The sequence below is a fragment of the Saccopteryx bilineata genome, chromosome 2 (genome assembly GCF_036850765.1).
Source record: "Saccopteryx bilineata isolate mSacBil1 chromosome 2, mSacBil1_pri_phased_curated, whole genome shotgun sequence".
Classification (NCBI taxonomy): Eukaryota; Metazoa; Chordata; class Mammalia; order Chiroptera; family Emballonuridae; genus Saccopteryx; species Saccopteryx bilineata.
This window is the reverse complement of record NC_089491.1, coordinates 235,681,545-235,698,271: the sequence shown is the minus strand read 5'-3', so window position 1 is coordinate 235,698,271 and position 16,727 is coordinate 235,681,545. Positions and strand designations below refer to the sequence as shown.

Sequence of the window (16,727 nt, the reverse complement as noted above, 5' to 3'; positions counted from 1 at the left end):
ATGGGACTTTTATGTCACAGGTGAGGAGGTATGAGAGGTTTGGTCTGGCTGTCCTTGACTATTCACATATGTATCTCATTTTCCTTGCTGGTGCTGCAAGTTCATTTCAGGGAGCTGATAAAGGGGATACAGTTGTGGTTTGTTACTTTTCAAATTTTCTCAGTCAGCCCTTTGAGCCCTTCCTCCCTCACTATGGGCATCTAATCTCTACAGGGGTCCTACAGGCACTCTTAGCTTAACATGTCCCAAACAGTAGTACCATTTTGTCCCTCCCAACTCCTCCCTGGTCTTCCTCATCTCTCTGAAAGGCATTAAATCCGTCCAGTTGTCCCATGCTAAGATGGAACCTTACTTGACCCAGTTTTCAGTTGCCTCTGTAGCCAGTTTGACCCACACACTTTTTACCATGACAGTGCAGGCCTATGGTTCCTGCTGTGACTATAGCAACTGCCCTGCATCTGGCCTCCACAAGGCAGGCAGGGTGACTTTTCTAAAAGGAAAATCTGATCATGTCACTTCCCTGTTGAAAATCCTTTAGTGGCCCCTGCCAACGGAATAGACCCCAGCTCCACAGCATGGCTCTTTAGCCCTGCCCTGACGTATTGTTTTTACTCCACAATTTAGCTAGACAAATTATGACCCTAGCTAGTCCCTCGAACCTCACTAATTGTTGGTCCCAGGCCTTTGTATATGGGTTTCCAACAGCCTGGAATCACCCCTTTCCTACTCTCCTCCCCACTTCTCTGGTATTCACTTTAAGCTGCTCATCCTTTAGGTTTGCCTGCTGCTGTGACTCTAAAATGTAGCTCTGGACCTGGCCAACAGTAATAAATGGAACTGAATAAATACTGAAGAGAAATGAACACATTCCTTCCCTCACACCCCTGCAGGAAGTGGGGAAGAGGAGGCACTAGCTTGTCAACAAGGATTTAAGAACACTCTGGAGGAGGAAGTTGTGCTCCTTCCAGCCTGGTGTCAAAGGACAGTGGGCACTTCAAAAGCAACTGCAAGGTGGCCCTGGCCGGTTGGCTCAGCGGTAGAACGTCAGCCTGGCGTGCGGGGGACCCGGGTTCGATTCCCGGCCAGGGCACACAGGAGAAGCACCCATTTGCTTCTCCACCCCTCCTCCTTCCTCTCTGTCTCTCTCTTCCCCTCCCGCAGCCAAGGCTCCATTGGAGCAAAGATGGCCCGGGCGCTGGGGATGGCTTCTTGGCCTCTGCCCCACACGCTAGAGTGGCTCTGATTGCGGCAGAGCGATGCCCCGGAGGGGCAGAGCATCGCCCCCTGGTGGGCAGAGCGGTCGCCCCTGGTGGGCGTGCCGGGTGGATCCCGGTTGGGCGCATGCGGGAGTCTGTCTGTCTCTCCCTGTTTCCAGCTTCAGAAAAATACAAAAAAAAAAAAAAAAAGCAACTGCAAGGGATGAAAAAAGGAAAGGACAGAAAACTGGCAGGAAGGAGTAAATCACATTTATTGATTGATATTAAATTTAGGGCAGACTGCACCAGAATGCTCCCTGCCTAGGCTCTGCAGGGATATGCAAAGAGGGGCAGAGGCTATTCTTCTGAGTTGGTACAAGGAAGGAACCAGTCCTGGGCCATGGTGCTCAGGACCACTGTGGTATTTTCTGTCCAGCTGGACTACCCTGGTGGGTAGCATCAGACTGGGCCAGGGATCAGTCCTAGGGTCCCGCCCCGTCATTCTCTCTCAGCCTGGGCCTCAGGCGCAGAACCTCAAAGCCTGCAATCTGCCCACCTGCCCAGCCACATGGGGACAGAATCACCTGGATGAGAGGAGAGGGGTGGAGGAGCGGCGGCATGGTGCTGGGGAGGATGTGATACGGGCTGGGAACTGAGCTGCGGTGACTGACAGGAATGGGACCATGGAAAAGTTCACAGGCTCAGATGATATAGCGTTCTAGGACCTTCTCTCCCAAGTAGAAGCGGCTGAAGAGGAAGGAGCTCAGGTTGATGGTCTGGAACTGGCCCTCTAGCACCAACTCGGCCACAGCTCGTCCCACAGCAGGGGCCTGCTGCAGCCCATGGCCACTGAAGCCCGTGGCAAAGTACATGTTGACGACCAGTGGGTGGGGGCCCACTACACCATTCTGGTCAAAGGTGTTGTAGTCATAATAGCCAGCCCAAGCGTTCCGGACCTGCAGGTGCACAAGATGCTGGTGTTGTCAGGAAGGCTGCTGGTATACCCACCCACATTCCTGGTCAAGCATCAGCACCCACTACCACTATGACTGCTGAGGGGGTCGATGGGATGGGTCCTTAGCAGTTGTGAGGAAGATGGAGAAAGGCTTAGGACAGGCTTTCCAAGGGGACCAAGATGCTCCAGTGTCATCTGTCCCCTCCTAGTTACCTTCAGACTCTTAAAAGCTGGTACCCTCTGGGCCAAATGGGGCCACACCTTGTCCTGGAAGAAATCATGGTCCACTTCCAGGTTCCCTGGGTCTGGTTCCTCCTCCTGGGGTGAGAGGTGGGGACAATGCTTATATTACCTGGGACACAAGGACAGAGCCAGATCTCACTGACCTCTTTAATAATCCCAAGTAGGTGGGGGATGGGGACAGGAGATCTCAATTCAAACCTGGGGGTGCCTACAACATCAATAACAATACTGGGCCCTCCCAAAAGCTCGAGTCTTCAATGACAATTGGTCTGTCTCCCTTCCCGGAACCCCTGATCTCACTTAGCTTACCTCAGTGGGGCTACAGCCACCCAAGTAGTTGTTGCCCAATCCTTCCCGGCGGAAATAGGCTCTACTGGTGTCTGCAAGGAACGGCGTCTCCAGGCCTGGTCCCTGGGGGCAGTGCCATAAGTACACATACCTGCCATAACCAGTGGGGTTAGGAAGGGAGGGAACAGCAACTCTTCCCTCCTACCGCTTAACAACCATTTTTCGTTTCTTTCCTCTGCTCACCAACCTCCTCAGCTGCCCTGTGGGAAGTCACCTTTTCCTCGGCTCCACAGGTAGCTTGGTACCCTGAAGGGTGCCAGGGGGCCCGTTCCCAATACCAGCCAGCTCTGCTACTTGCCCAGACCAGGCCCCTGCTGCATTGATCACTATGGCACATTCCACAGGCTGGTACTCCATGCTGTGGTCCATCTTCACCTGCAAGCACCAGAGGGGGAAGGGAGGGAGGACCTGGCCCATATCCTGGCCATCATGAGAGGTACCTTTCTTCCTGAGCCTGGGTTTACCCACACTGGAAGTGCAGAGAAGATCAAAATGACAGTCATTATCTTCCTCATCCCTCCACTTGGGTAAGAAAGATACTTAGGTTGGGAACTTACATGAACTTCATGGATCCTTTTCAAAGTCACCTCTTCCCCGCTCATGGTCTCCATGTGGCTAGATGAAGAGACAAAACCTGCAGGAAAAAGAGTACTGAATAAGCCCTTGAGGCCTTGAAGAGGAAGGAGATGGGGATTCCACTGATCTCCTAAGGAAAGAAAGCTGGAAGGCTGAGGGCTTTCCCACAGATGCTGAAGAAACAGAGATAGGGCAAGTGGAATGAACTTGGCTGCACTCAGGACAGGGGAGTGCTGAAATCCTCAAGCAGATCATGAGCCAGGAAGAAGCCTAGTCAGGATTTGGAGGGAGGATGCCCAGGACCAGCCCTCAGGGGAGAAGCCCCTTCCCCCAACAACCCCTGCTTGGTCCGTGAGTGAAGATAAGATATTGGCTAGACCTGCACCCTGGATGGCAAAGGGTATTAGCAACGAGCATGGGGCTTCAGACTCACGTGTCACTTCTCCATGGCAGAAAAGGACCCCCATGGACTGGACCTTTCGCCGAAGCCCCTGAAGCAGACACCAGGGGTCAAACCAACCTTCACCCTCCAATCCTGTGAGGACAAAAAGGAGGACTCACGAAGAGTCCCACCCCCTAGCTCTTCCTCGGGCTTGTAAGCTGGGGAAAGTCAAGTTGTCCAACTGCTTCCAAGTCAATCCTGTGGAAGAACAGAGCTGGCATGGCCGGAGCGGCCCTGCTGGCCAGGAGGGAAGCGTTTCTCCTTGACTGGTCTGCAGGGTGCTGAGACTGCCCACCTGAGGAGTCCTGCAACCCCTGATCCCCTCTGCAAGCGAGCCTCACCATAAGACGCCAAGGCCACTCCCTCTGTGTTTATCCAGGGAAACTTGTTCCGCAGCTGTTCCGGAGACATCAGACACACTTTGGCTCCTTCCTGCCTGAGAGAAACACACGGGTCTGTGTGTTAGAGGGTAAGTGTGCAGCAGTATGGACCCAAATCAACAAGTGGGGATTCTACCTCATTTATGTCCCTTCTCTGCCCCAAACCCCCCAGTTTTCTCTCCTCGCTGAATTGGTGGAGAACAAGCCTCTTAGCCTCTTCAACATCTGACCCTTCTTCCTTTCTAACACCCTAGCGTCCCTTTGGCCACACTAAATTCCTTGTCATCCTCTAACTATTCCATGTCTTTTCACAACAGGGTGAGTCACTCTGTTCCGTCCACTCTGCCTGGGACAGTCCTTCTGCCCACCTCCTGGTATGATCATATCCACTAGCAGTCACCTCCTCTGGAATTTTGTCGCCCAAGGCAGCAACCTAAGTGCTAAGAGAACACACTCATAAGCCAAACTACCTGGTTTGTATCCCAGCACCACCATTTACTAGCTCTTTGTGCCTCAATTTACCCACATGTAAAATGAGGATGTTCTGATTAAGTGCGTCAATCTCTGCATTTAGGATGTTACATGATGTCACTAGTAAGACTAGTGGAAGTGTTTGTTGAAATGCATGCTCATGACTGATCATGATTCATGATTATCCCTTAGGGCAGGTTGCCATATTTGACCTGCAGCCTATTTTTGTATATGAGTCATACTCCTTTGTTCATCTGGTTGTCTATCACTGTATTTGTGCTTTAACCGCAAGCTGAGTGACTGCAATATGGACTGTATGCCCTGTGAAGATGGAAATACTTGCTATCTGGCTCTTACAGGAAATGCCTGCAGATCCCTGGGCTTCTCCCTACAAAGTCTGATTTATTCCATCTGGGATGTGTCCTAGGTTGTTCTTACCCTCTGGTAATTTAGGACCCATGCAGCAGTGTTTCCGTGTCTGTATTATAGCACTTATCACAGGGCTCTGAGGTTCTGCATGCACCAGCCTGTCCTGATCACTGAGTTCCCAGAGAGCAGGGCCCTGTCTCATCAGCTCCACCATCCCCGTCCTGACATGGTGTAGGGATTACTGCATGGACACGGCTGGGCAGCGGCTCAGAGGTCTTGCCAAGAACCCACCTCTGCACTTTCACATTGTTCTCCATGATCGCGGCATCCTTTTCTGAAGCCAGTATAAGATAACCTGAGGGGTTGAACTGGACGTCCAGGGGGCTGTCATCCACTACAGCCAGGTAATCCTATGTGCAAAGCAAACTCCTCAGAGAAGTTGACTTAAAGAAGGAATGGAGAACTTCCCTGGCTTTTCACTGAAACTCTCGGGGCTCAGGGCCCTCACCCAGAGAAGCCCTCCAGTAGGCACCACCTCTTGGAAGAAAACCAGAAGCTTTCATTCTTACTTGTCTGAACTCTCCTGCTTTGTTTTTTCTAACCATCTAGGCTGTACCTCTTTCTGGGCTAAAGAAGGGGTCACCACTTAACCCACAAATCTCATTGCACGTACATTGATGCTCCGTAGAAAGCTGACTGAAAAGAGGGAGAGCTGGATGTTCTCAGGCAACGAGTACTGCTGGCGGATCCCGCCCACAGAAAGCCCAGTAGAGGCCCGGGAATACTGTGGGAAGACAAAGAAAGTTGAAGTAGACTAGTACCCTGCTGCACAGAAGCAGAATACTGTCATGGAAGTTGTGAGTCATGTACCTAAAGTTAAAGGGGAGTGCTACTTGCAGGTTTATAATATAAGAGGAGCTGTCATGGACAAACCCATATACAAGTCACACAGCAGCCCAGAGTGAACAATAGTTATTAAAGTCCTCACTGGCAGATGTGCACAGCACAGAGAGTCAATCATCAAGGGCCGGGCCCAGTCATACAAAATAGTAGTGGGCCGGAAGTCTAGAGCAGGGGGTTAACATTTGATCTAATTGGAAAATAGAGGGATACGGCCAAAGCAGCAAGATTCATGGCTATCTGACAGTGGTAATAGGAACAGCTAAGGGCAAAACCTCAGTAATGGAACCTAAAAGGAGGTTGAGATAGCTGTTTGTATGTATTAATTATAACTTGAATGCAGGCTCTCTTGGCCATACCTGTGAGATCTGAAATGATCCAATATTGTGAAATTTGCACCAGTTTTCAAAATAAAAACCTTATTGCCAATGTCCTTAGTTTAAGGGAAAAAGAACGTGGGACTATTTCTCAACAAGGTCCAAAGCACAGGCCCTGTCCTTTGGACCTCCAAATATTGACGTCTTTTCTCCCCTTACATTGTCCCTAGAGTCCTTCATAAAATTTATTTTTTATTTTATTTTATTTTTTTTTATTTTTCTGAAGCTGGAAACAGGGAGAGACAGTCAGACAGACTCCCGCATGCGCCCGACCGGGATCCACCCGGCACGCCCACCATGGGGCGACGCTCTGCCCACCAGGGGGCGATGCTCTGCCCATCCTGGGTGTCGCCCTGTTGCGACCAGAGCCACTCTAGCGCCTGAGGCAGAGGCCACAGAGCCATCCCCAGCGCCCGGGCCATCTTTGCTCCAATGGAGCCTTGGCTGCGGGAGGGGAAGAGAGAGACAGAGAGGAAAGCGCGGCGGAGGGGTGGAGAAGCAAATGGGCGCTTCTCCTGTGTGCCCTGGCCGGGAATCGAACCTGGGTCCTCTGCACGCTAGGCCGACGCTCTACCGCTGAGCCAACCGGCCAGGGCCAAGTCCTTCATAAAATTTGAGGCCAAGCCTCACTTGTGACTATTCTACCCCAGACCTCACCGTGTGGTCCCGTTCCACCACCAGCACCTTAATGGCACCTCGTTGCTTCTCCAACTTCTTCAGCCAATAGGCCACGGACAGGCCCAACACCCCACCCCCCACAATCACCACATCTGTGTGTTCAGGGGGCAGGTGGCTGGTGTCATACAGTGGATTCCAGGCCCCTCCAGGAAGTACTGACTGGATCTTCTTCTTGATTTCGGACACCTTTCCAGCCCAGTCTGTGAGACACAGTTATAGTCAAAGAGGGCCATACATTTTCTTCTCAGGTGGTAGGGGACAGGGGATGGCACAGGAAAAGGTGGACTAAACTGGCACTGAGTTGGCAGTCCCCACTGACATCCCCTTTCATAAGGTCAGCTTGCACCCAGCAGTATTCCACAGCTTTGCTATATGGTCTGAATGCCATTAGTCTCTCTTCCTTTTCATGCACAAGACTCAACTCCCTAAAATTAACTCTATACTCTCTACCTAGGATAGGTGACTCACATACTTATCTCCTGTGCAGACCTATCTCTCTTGTGAGCCCCAGGCTCATATACGCAACTGCATTGTCATTTCCACTTGGATACTTCAGGCTCCTGGACAAAGAGGTCCCAGCATACTCTGAGGTGCAGCAACCTCTGAAGCATGGTACCACTAAGTGGTAGTACCTTATCCTGGATATCTGTTACTGCCAGCAAACTTACATTCATGTCCTATATATTAGTGGCTTTCAATGAGTCTATAATCATTGAGTCTATCATCTTCATACAACATCAGGGTAGTTAACTCTTTTGCGGACCAGAATAAAATTCCTGGCAGACCCACATCAGTCTACAGATTGCCAAACAGTGATTGAAAACCACTGCTATATATTATCAAGTTCTGATGACTTTACCTCTCATTTTCTGTCCCCATTGTCTATCTCTGCTGCCACTGCCCTAGACCAAACCACAGTAATTTCTTACCTAGGCTAATACAAAAGTCTCTTAACTCTTCCTACTAACTCCCCTCTTGCCACCCCCCCAAGTTCTTTTCTACATCATAGCTTGAATTATCTTTCCTAAATACTAATTTAATCATGCTTAAAACCCTTCAATGACTTTCCATTTCTCTAAGGATAAAAGTCCAAAACCTATCAGCATAGCCAGTGAGACGATATACAATCTGGCTCCCGTCCTTGTCCTTCCCCCCAACTCCAGCCCAAGCCCCTTTGTTTCCTTGACAGACCCTTATTTCCTTCCATCACAAGGAATCTACACAGGTGGTCTCTGCTTTGAAACTCTGGGTCCACCTTTTTGCCTTGTTAACTCTGCTTCTTTTAGGTCTCAGCTCAGATATATCCCTAAGATATCATTTTCTTAGGGAAGCCTTTTCTGACTTGTCAAATTCTCCTGTCACATTATCTCACACCTTTATGAACCTCTTTTGCTGCATGCAACACACCTGCAACTTTGAGTTTATTTAGGATACTGTACCATGTTGACCTTCTTCACTACTGAATCTCCAGCCTAGCAGAATACCTGGCACATCCTAAGTGCTCAATAAATATCTTGAATGAATGAATCCTTTGTCATTAACACCTAACTCAAAGAATTACGAGTCTTCTCAATGTTTCTTTCTTTGATCTGGGCTTATCTGTCCACACATTTCATATTACTGCTCAAACTCTAGATGGCTTTGGCTAGTTCCTTGCACAAGAACAATACTTTTCTTCTTCTAACTTTTGCTCAGCCTGACCTGTGCAGGTGCAGTGAATAAAGCATTGACCCAGAATGATGAGGTAGCTGGTTAAAAACTCTGGGCTTGTCCGGGTCAGGGCATATATACTTCCCGCTCCTCCTCCACACCTCCTTCTCTTTCTCTCTCTCTCTCTTAAAAAAAAAAATCAATAAATAAAATCTTAACAAAGAACAACCTTTGCTCATTTTCCAGAACCTGGAACACACACCTGCCCTGAGCCAGTAAACGTCCTTCAAGGCCAATCTCATTTGCCGCCTGCTCCACATTCTTCTACAATGATACTAGGTCGGGGATTATCCAATCTTGAACTGGTCTAGAAAGTCTTCCCTTGTCCTTGACCAGATAGCTTTTGAATCCTGGTCAGGGCACATTCAAGATTCAACCAATGAATGCATAAATAAGTGGGACAACAAATCAATGTTTCTCTCTCTCAAATCAATCAATCAATCAATAAATAAATAATAATAAAAAAGTCTTCCCTCTGCATCTTCACTTCAGGCATCTCCAGGACACATATTGAATCCTCTCCTCTTCTTCCCTCCTTCACCGCCACAAGACTAAGCCGCCCGAGCAGGACTTAACGCACATTTGTGCAGCCAATGAATGAATCAGCCTGATCTCTGTAATGCTGGTGGTAAACTGAGGTATAGAGCGATCTCGGATTTGCCACCGAGAAGGGCAACCTTGGTATCCGTACACCTGTCCAGGCTTTACAAGCTGCAGCTGACCCACTGTCTTCCCAGCGTGGGCTAGGGTCCCAAGTCCCGAAGATCACACAGACGGAAACTGGGGGTAACTCAGAACCACAAAACCTCTGGCACCCTCAACTTTACCCAGAGCCGAGCCTCCTCTGCGTGTGCTTAGTCCTCGGCCCAAGCGGCCTCTGCCTGCACAGAGCCGAAAGACCCCTCGAAACATGGCCCTTGCGAGCACGCTCTCCGTGAACGAGTCCCTTACCTCTAGCACCGCCCGCACGCTGTCACGGCTCTGCGCCGCGGGCCATTCAGACGAGCATATCCATTGGCCAGAGGCCCTTCCGGACCCCGCCTCTCCACGCTATAGGCCGCCGTCTCCCCGTGACCTCCCGAAAGCCACGCCCACATCTACCCCCAACCGCCATTGGCCATCCTGCTGTCAATGTGGGTGCTGCGCGCCCTCAAGCGGAGGTTGGCAAGGAACCCGCGGCTCTGAGCGGAAGTGCGGATAATCGGGTTTCCGGGGCCGCTGGTGTGACGTGTCCCGCGCTTGGCGCAGCAGGAAGTCGCGGCGATCGTGGCCTCAGTTCCCGGCGCCGGCCGGGCTCCTTTCGTGCTGCCGTCATGCTCGACTTCTTCACCATTTTCTCGAAGGGCGGGCTCGTGCTCTGGTGCTTCCAGGGCGTGAGCGACTCCTGCACTGGGCCCGTTAACGCGTTGATTCGTTCCGTGCTGCTGCAGGTACCGCCCCCGCGGGGTCAGAACTCAGGGCTCGCCCCTAGTCCATCGTTCCCCTCGACCGATCCCGCGCCTCGCTCCCATCCGGTGCGCCCCGAGGTGGCCGTTCGCGGGGGGCAGGACTCATCTTTCTCTCACCCGCGTCAGACCGTCCAGCAACTTTGCGGCCCCCCCTTCCCCTCCGCTTTCTGGGACTCGAACCGAATTCGGCCCTTCTTCAGACCTATCAGCATTCCCTCCATTCGCCCCTGGCTACTTGGCTTTCTGTTTCGGAGAATGGGTGCGATAATGGCTGGAAAACGCCTCCTAAAATTGTCAATAGTGTCCAGCTGCTAGTAGACCTGATTGTGCGACTACTTACTTTCCGGCTCCCTTGTGCCTTGCCACTTTCTCACATCTTCCCCCAACCCCCAACTTGGTATCTCCTTTTCTCTTTGGAATGCTAGAGAACAGTGCCCCAGTATCTTCTTGCCTGGGACAGGTTGGAATTTGGGGGAATGTCTGGTTCTTTACCAAAGGTAATACTTGAGATGGCCCAAGTCTGGGTTTTCTGGGGACTAGTCTGAGCTCTGAGACAATCTCTCTTTCCAGGAGAGGGGAGGCAACAACTCCTTCACCCATGAAGCACTCACACTCAAGTATAAACTGGACAACCAGTTTGAGCTGGTGTTTGTGGTAAGTCGGGGTATTTTAGAGGGATTGAGTGCATTCCCAACATGGTCCTGATTATTGAGAACTTTGATTACTTGCAGGTGTTATATGGTGAAGTAGCTAAGACGACAAGGAGGGTTAGGGGTAAAGGCAAGAAACTTCTGGGCCCAGAGAGCTTGGCTACTCTTCAGGTCAGGGACACCTGCCAGGCAACTTAGCCAATCTGGAGGCCTGGGTTGAGTTGGCTTCCCTCTCTTCTGGGATGTCATGTAAGCAGATCTGTTAGCTCTGTTTCTTTTCCTAAACAGGTTGGTTTTCAGAAGATCCTAACACTGACTTACGTGGACAAATTGATAGACGATGTTCATCGGCTCTTTCGGGACAAGTACCGCACAGAGATCCAACAGCAGAGTGCTTTAAGTCTATTGAATGGCACTTTTGATTTCCAAAATGACTTTCTGCGGCTCCTTCGGTGAGATGCCACCCCTCTCCAAAATCACTTTCCATGACTTACTTGAGCTCCCTCCCTTCCTGAGGCCCATTCAAGGGTAGTAAACTTTTTTGAAAAAATGCTTCTGTATTTGCTTCCCAGTTCTAAATGGTCCTCTTTATGTGTGAGTGGCCTTTCTTTGGACTTTAACCATTCTCTCTTTAGCGAAGCAGAAGAGAGCAGTAAGGTCCGGGCTCCAACTACCATGAAGAAATTTGAAGATTCTGAAAAGGCCAAGAAACCTGTGAGATCCATGATCGAGACACGGGGTGAAAAGCCCAAGGAAAAAGCAAAGAACAAAAAAAACAAGGGGGGCAAGAAGGAAGGTTAGTTTGAGTCCCTTGGACATATGGGGTACAATAAGTTAGTGTGGTACTGAATACTGAAGTGGTTCCCTGTCCTTCTCTTTGTCATTGCTTATCTCCCTCCCTGTCGTTGCAAGTCCTTATTAGCCCCAAGGTGTTTGCTCCTAGTTTCCTCTTTAAGGATTTGGAAGATTTTCTTTTCCCCATTGTCTATTTTGTTGGAATCTGGTCCTTTTTCTACAGCGAGTTTTCTCCTAACAGGTTTTGATGTCCCTTCGGCGACTAGCAAAACCGTCCCTGCAGAAAAGTCAGTGGGGGCTGAGAATGGTGTAGAACTTTCCAAAGAGGAGCTGATACGGAGGAAGCGAGAGGAGTTCATTCAGAAACACGGGAAGGGTCTAGACAAGGCCAGGTGAGCATTCTAACCTTTGCCATAGTTACTGTTGTCTAGCCATGTTGGGGCAAGGGCGTTCTTGTTTCTTGTTCTTGGGTGGATGCTTCCTTTCCTGCTTCTCCACCGTAATCCTCTGGGATATCCTTTCAGCAAGTCCACAAAGTCAGATGCTCCAAAGGAGAAGGGCAAAAAAGCACCTCGGGTGTGGGCACTGGGTGGCTGTGCTAACAAGGAAGACCTGGATTACAGTGCTCCTACCACCAATGGATCCCCAGAGGTTGCCCCGCCTGAGGACATCAACTTGGTAAGAGTCAGCAGGGGCCAGAGTGACAGGTGCCATGAAAAAGAATTGGGGAGGAAATAGAGGAGGGTAGTAGTACCTTTGGTTCCTTTGAGCTGAGAGGGTTCAGAACATTTAGTATTCCTAACGCTGTCTCCTTCCTTTCCCCATACCTGGCAGATTCGAGGGACTGGGCCTGGGGGGCAACTTCAGGATCTGGACTGCAGCAGCTCAGATGATGAAGGGGCCGCTCAAAACCCTAGCAAACCTAGGTAGGGAAGTTCAGGTGGTGGGTGGTACTTGGGCTCTAGAATGGTGAGACTTGATTCTGCCCACTGGCTCTGTGTGTCTGTAATCTCCTGTGCCTGCAGTGCCACCAAGGGGACTCTGGGTGGCATGTTCGGGATGCTGAAGGGCCTGGTGAGTTCCAAGAGCTTGAGTCGTGAAGACATGGAATCTGTGCTGGACAAGATGCGTGATCATCTCATTGGTAAGTCCTGAGGAACAGGTGGACTCATGTTTTATGGGGTTGTTACAGTGGAGAATAAATAGGACTGGTTTCTCAGTTGTACCGTAAGCGTTGGCCATTGACACTGCACTCCCAGCACACTTGCTCCCCTCTCTCTCCAGCTAAGAATGTAGCAGCAGATATTGCAGTCCAGCTCTGTGAGTCCGTGGCCAACAAGTTGGAAGGGAAGGTGATGGGGACATTCAGCAGTAAGTATCTCCCTGAACCTGAAAGTGCATAGGGCATTATGCATACCAGGAGTTGAAGTGCATCGATCTCCATGGCTTTTGAAAAACCACTTAAGCTCTAAACCTTTATTACAGAAGTTCGACTTTAAGAGTTACTAGGAGGACTGAGTTAATGCTTGTAAAGTGTTTATTAGGACAGTATCAGGTGTAACAGTGGATTTTTGGGGCAAGACTTGAGTATCATCCAGATCCTAGTTCCTTTAGCTCAGAAAGCTGTTGGGTGTTTCTGGAGTACATTCCTTGGTTTCATGGGTGCGCCTCCTCCTCCCCCTTCAGCGGTGACCTCCACAGTGAAGCAAGCTCTGCAAGAGTCCCTGGTACAGATTCTGCAGCCACAGCGTCGTGTAGACATGCTTCGGGATATCATGGATGCCCAGCGTCGCCAGCGCCCTTACGTTGTCACCTTCTGTGGGGTTAACGGAGTGGGGAAGTCTACCAACCTTGCCAAGGTCAGTGCCGCTCCCTATCTGTCTGACAATTTCTTCACTATATATAAGCAGTTCTGGTTCTAGGTGACTTTTCTTTGCCTCTTCTGCAGATTTCCTTCTGGCTGTTAGAGAATGGCTTCAGTGTCCTCATTGCCGCCTGTGACACCTTTCGTGCTGGGGCTGTGGAGCAGCTGCGCACACATACCCGACGTTTAAGTGCTCTACATCCCCCAGAGAATCATGGTGGCCGAACCATGGTGCATTTGTTTGAGAAGGGCTATGGCAAAGATGCTGCTGGCATTGCCATGGAAGCTATTGCCTTTGGTACAGTGCACAGAAAGGATGGGAGCTTGTCTGGGCGGCCCCTTTCCTCTTTGGGTTCCCTTTAAAACATGCAGAGGATCAGGGTTTCCCCACTACCAACTCACTGCTCTGTAACAAGTCAGGGTAAGTGACATGTCATGCTCTGCTTTGGGTAATAGGTATAGTTGTAAACAAAGCTAATATATCTAAATTGAAGAGCCTTGGTCATCTTTATCATATTGCCATCCTTTTGCTGAGGGCCAAGCATAGAAAAGATGCTTTTCACACACTACCTTGTTTCCAGATCCAGAGCCCATTAAAGTCAAGATTGACTTTTAATATAGCCAACTAGGACTTCTTGAGAGGGACCTCGAAATAAGTGTGATAGGCCAGGTGTTTTGAGTTAACCAATTTTTGTTTCTCTAGCACGTAATCAAGGCTTTGATGTGGTGCTGGTGGACACAGCTGGTCGCATGCAAGACAATGCCCCTCTGATGACTGCCCTGGCCAAGCTCATTACTGTCAACACGCCTGACTTGGTGCTGTTCGTGGGGGAGGCCTTAGTAGGCAATGAGGCTGTGGATCAGCTGGTGAGGGCTAGAGTGTGGTTCTCTTTCCAACATCAGCTTTGGTTGGAAAGGTGTTTTATACACTAATATCTGTATTCCTCCTTTCCAGGTCAAGTTCAACAGAGCCTTGGCTGACCATTCTTTGGCTCAGACACCTCGGCTCATTGATGGCATTGTCCTTACCAAATTTGATACCATTGATGACAAGGTAAATGTGAATGTCACAGGACACTGTGACAGGGAGGGCAAAGGTGGCTATCCTTCATGAGGGAGCTGAGGCTACGTTAGCTGCAAAAATCCTCATTAACTGAGTGAAATAAAGGGTCTTGGGTTGACTGGGTACCCCCTTTTTTCACTTAAGGTGGGAGCTGCTATTTCTATGACCTATATCACAAGCAAACCCATCGTGTTTGTGGGCACTGGCCAGACCTACTGCGACCTACGCAGTCTCAACGCCAAGGCTGTGGTGGCTGCTCTCATGAAGGCTTAACATGGCTCTTGCCCAGTACCAAATCACCGCTTCCCCCCAAAGCCCCTGTTCCTCTATCAAGAATGTGCTTCGAGTATGTGAGCAACTTGTCTTCAGTGTAATAAAAGGCAGAGAGAGGGGAGCTCCTGGGGCGTGCAGCTCCTCCTAACCCCACTCCGTGTTCAGTCCAACGTCCATTTACAAGGAGCCTCCATCTACAAGGAGGGCTTAATCATGCTACAGTCACTGCCTATTGCCCACCCACCACCCCAGCCCCCGTGGTCCTGCCCTTCCTACTCAGGCATCCCTGTCACTCTGCCTACGGACTTGGTCTCATTACAGCTTTGACGAATGGTTAGAGACGATCCAACAGCAGAACTTTGCTAATCAGTGTGGTCCTATGAACATCTGAGCATAAGCAGTTTAAAGCCCCAGCTCCACAACATTAAGAAATCTCCAGAGGCAGCTCTGGGTCTTCAGTGGCCCTCTCCTAGGCTACATAGCTTTCAGATCCCTGGGCCTGGGTGACACCCACCAACCACACTGTTGTGCAATGTATGGCCTGTTCTTTATTGCTGCTAATTCTTATGATGACCCCATCCCTGTCTTTTCCCCCAAGCATCAACCAGGCCAGAGTGATTTGTTACAAATGAACAAAAGATGAGTGTCCTCTTCCCTTGGAAAGGGGAACTGAGCTGCAGTGTTACATTGGGCTTCTCAGCCTTCCAGCTCTTCCCCACACCCAGAACCCAGCTGTGAGCTTTGCATGTTCCTCTTCCTGGGAGAAAATTGCCTGTCAGGGTATCATGTTGCCCCTCCCCATCTTCACTCTGAGGGACCCTGGCTTTTCTGCCTCCTCCACAGTGCCTGGTAGACAAGTGCTACGTTGAAGAACACAAACCTCTTGTTGAGACATGCCCTGTAGCTTGGTATTACAGATGTGCTGTTAGTGCAATAAGGTGAAGGCTGTCTGCCCAGAGAAATGCATAATTTATATATAAGAAAATAAATTTCATAAATAAATTGACTTTTAGTCTTGGAGTTACTTTATGTAGAATTCAAAACAAAAACCCCACATCACACTGACTTGGCTTTATGATACAAGAGAAGCAGCAGGAATTCATAATGCTATGAGGAGTTGGGTAAAAGGGCTCTCCGGAGAGTGAGGTCACCGCTCCCCCACATAAAGGAACAGATCTTTTAAAATTTAAGTTACAAAAATTAGACTTGTTAGTACCTATGTAGGTAGTTTTCTAAAGTGATTAAAAGTAGAACCAGGGCCCTAGGAAGTAAACGAACAAGCTTTTAATATAGCTCAGGTAAGTAAAATACTGTACACTGTAAAAGATCTAGAAAACTAGAGCTTCAAGTCTTGTTTTTAAAAAACAGCCATTAGCTTAATTGAAAAACCAAGTAGAATACAAAACTGCAGTAGGGCTGTGGGGAGTCAGGGCATCTGCACCCACGGTCTCCATGCGGAGCAGCAGCCTGCTCAGTGGACACCATACTGATCTGCTGTGTGGACACAAGCAGTGTGTCCAGCCAAGGGGTGGGGTGGGGAGCTGCATCTGGGTTCTGTTGTCACTTGGGTGTTCTCAAACTAGGATAGGCTGCATGAGACCAAGAACCGGTAGGCACACAGAATTAAGCTGGAACACACTCCCACACTCGATGTAGCCCCAGCCTTCAACTTCTGGGTTTTAGTTCTTCCTAGGAGCTGTGTTGGGTTCTTTTAAGTCACTGTCAAACACTGCACGGTAAGGCCGTACAGTTGGTCTAACGCTGGCAACTTCTGTAGCCTTCATGTACTGTGGTCTGTGGAGAGAAAAGGTAGAGAATGGAAGGAAGTTTCACAAAACAGGTTTACACATTTAAAGCTGCAGAGAGTTAAGCTTAACCAACCTCAGGAGACAAGAGATTAGGAATCTTGTAATAGACTTGATAGAAAAATAAGAATCCAAGTAGTAGATGTAAGTCATTCTTCTCCAGTGTCTTAACTAGGTCCTAGGA

The 16,727-nt window shown here is 49.6% G+C and overlaps 3 protein-coding genes across 13 annotated transcripts in view; 1 reads left to right on the top strand and 2 right to left on the bottom strand.

The window, feature by feature from the left end:
• Positions 1-1,450: 1,450 nt before the first annotated feature.
• FOXRED1 (FAD dependent oxidoreductase domain containing 1) lies at positions 1,451-9,594 on the bottom strand. Of its 6 annotated transcripts, none has more exons than XM_066259676.1 (11): positions 9,473-9,594; positions 6,915-7,135; positions 5,654-5,764; positions 5,272-5,390; positions 4,102-4,196; positions 3,752-3,853; positions 3,300-3,376; positions 2,957-3,117; positions 2,704-2,833; positions 2,365-2,469; positions 1,451-2,152 (listed from the first exon to the last, which is right to left on the bottom strand). In XM_066259676.1, exons 1-11 carry the CDS (start codon positions 9,555-9,557, stop codon positions 1,898-1,900), a joined length of 1,461 nt encoding a protein of 486 aa, XP_066115773.1. In that variant the 5' UTR covers positions 9,558-9,594; the 3' UTR covers positions 1,451-1,897. The 6 variants fall into 6 exon arrangements, with proteins under 6 accessions (XP_066115773.1, XP_066115774.1, XP_066115778.1 ...); XM_066259677.1 differs by having other exon boundaries at positions 2,413-2,469; XM_066259678.1 differs by having other exon boundaries at positions 1,947-2,152; positions 2,413-2,469; positions 2,704-2,805.
• A 216-nt stretch (positions 9,595-9,810) lies between these two features.
• Positions 9,811-15,750, top strand: SRPRA (SRP receptor subunit alpha). The gene is made up of 14 exons (XM_066259668.1): positions 9,811-10,075; positions 10,664-10,747; positions 11,032-11,195; positions 11,379-11,539; positions 11,780-11,930; positions 12,063-12,216; positions 12,373-12,464; positions 12,564-12,682; positions 12,823-12,909; positions 13,225-13,397; positions 13,487-13,700; positions 14,106-14,269; positions 14,358-14,456; positions 14,610-15,750. The coding sequence occupies exons 1-14, from the start codon at positions 9,959-9,961 to the stop codon at positions 14,736-14,738; spliced, it is 1,908 nt and encodes a 635-aa protein (XP_066115765.1). The 5' UTR covers positions 9,811-9,958; the 3' UTR covers positions 14,739-15,750.
• Positions 15,751-16,007: 257 nt separating this feature from the next.
• FAM118B (family with sequence similarity 118 member B) overlaps positions 16,008-16,727 on the bottom strand; it is a 66,705-nt gene continuing 65,985 nt past the window's right edge. For all 6 annotated transcript variants that reach the window (XM_066259673.1, XM_066259669.1, XM_066259671.1 and 3 more), the window contains one exon: positions 16,008-16,532. In XM_066259673.1, coding sequence (XP_066115770.1) covers positions 16,519-16,532 — 14 coding nt within the window. In that variant the 3' untranslated portion in view covers positions 16,008-16,518. The remainder of the gene's footprint in view (positions 16,533-16,727) is intronic.

What these genes read in the sequence shown, in the direction of transcription:
- FOXRED1 (XM_066259676.1), bottom strand. Translation starts at nt 9,557, where the DNA reads ATGTTTCGAGGGGTCTTTCGGCTCTGTGCAGGCAGAGGCCGCTTGGGC. An exon ending in TGGTGGAACGGGACCACACG is followed by an intron (nt 5,765 to 6,914) that starts GTGAGGTCTGGG and finishes GTCTTCCCACAG; the next exon opens with TATTCCCGGGCCTCTACTGG. An exon ending in CTGCCATGGAGAAGTGACAC is followed by an intron (nt 3,377 to 3,751) that starts GTGAGTCTGAAG and finishes TTTTTCCTGCAG; the next exon opens with GTTTTGTCTCTTCATCTAGC.
- SRPRA (XM_066259668.1), top strand. Translation starts at nt 9,959, where the DNA reads ATGCTCGACTTCTTCACCATTTTCTCGAAGGGCGGGCTCGTGCTCTGG. An exon ending in GACTTTCTGCGGCTCCTTCG is followed by an intron (nt 11,196 to 11,378) that starts GTGAGATGCCAC and finishes TTCTCTCTTTAG; the next exon opens with CGAAGCAGAAGAGAGCAGTA. An exon ending in CGCCTGAGGACATCAACTTG is followed by an intron (nt 12,217 to 12,372) that starts GTAAGAGTCAGC and finishes CATACCTGGCAG; the next exon opens with ATTCGAGGGACTGGGCCTGG.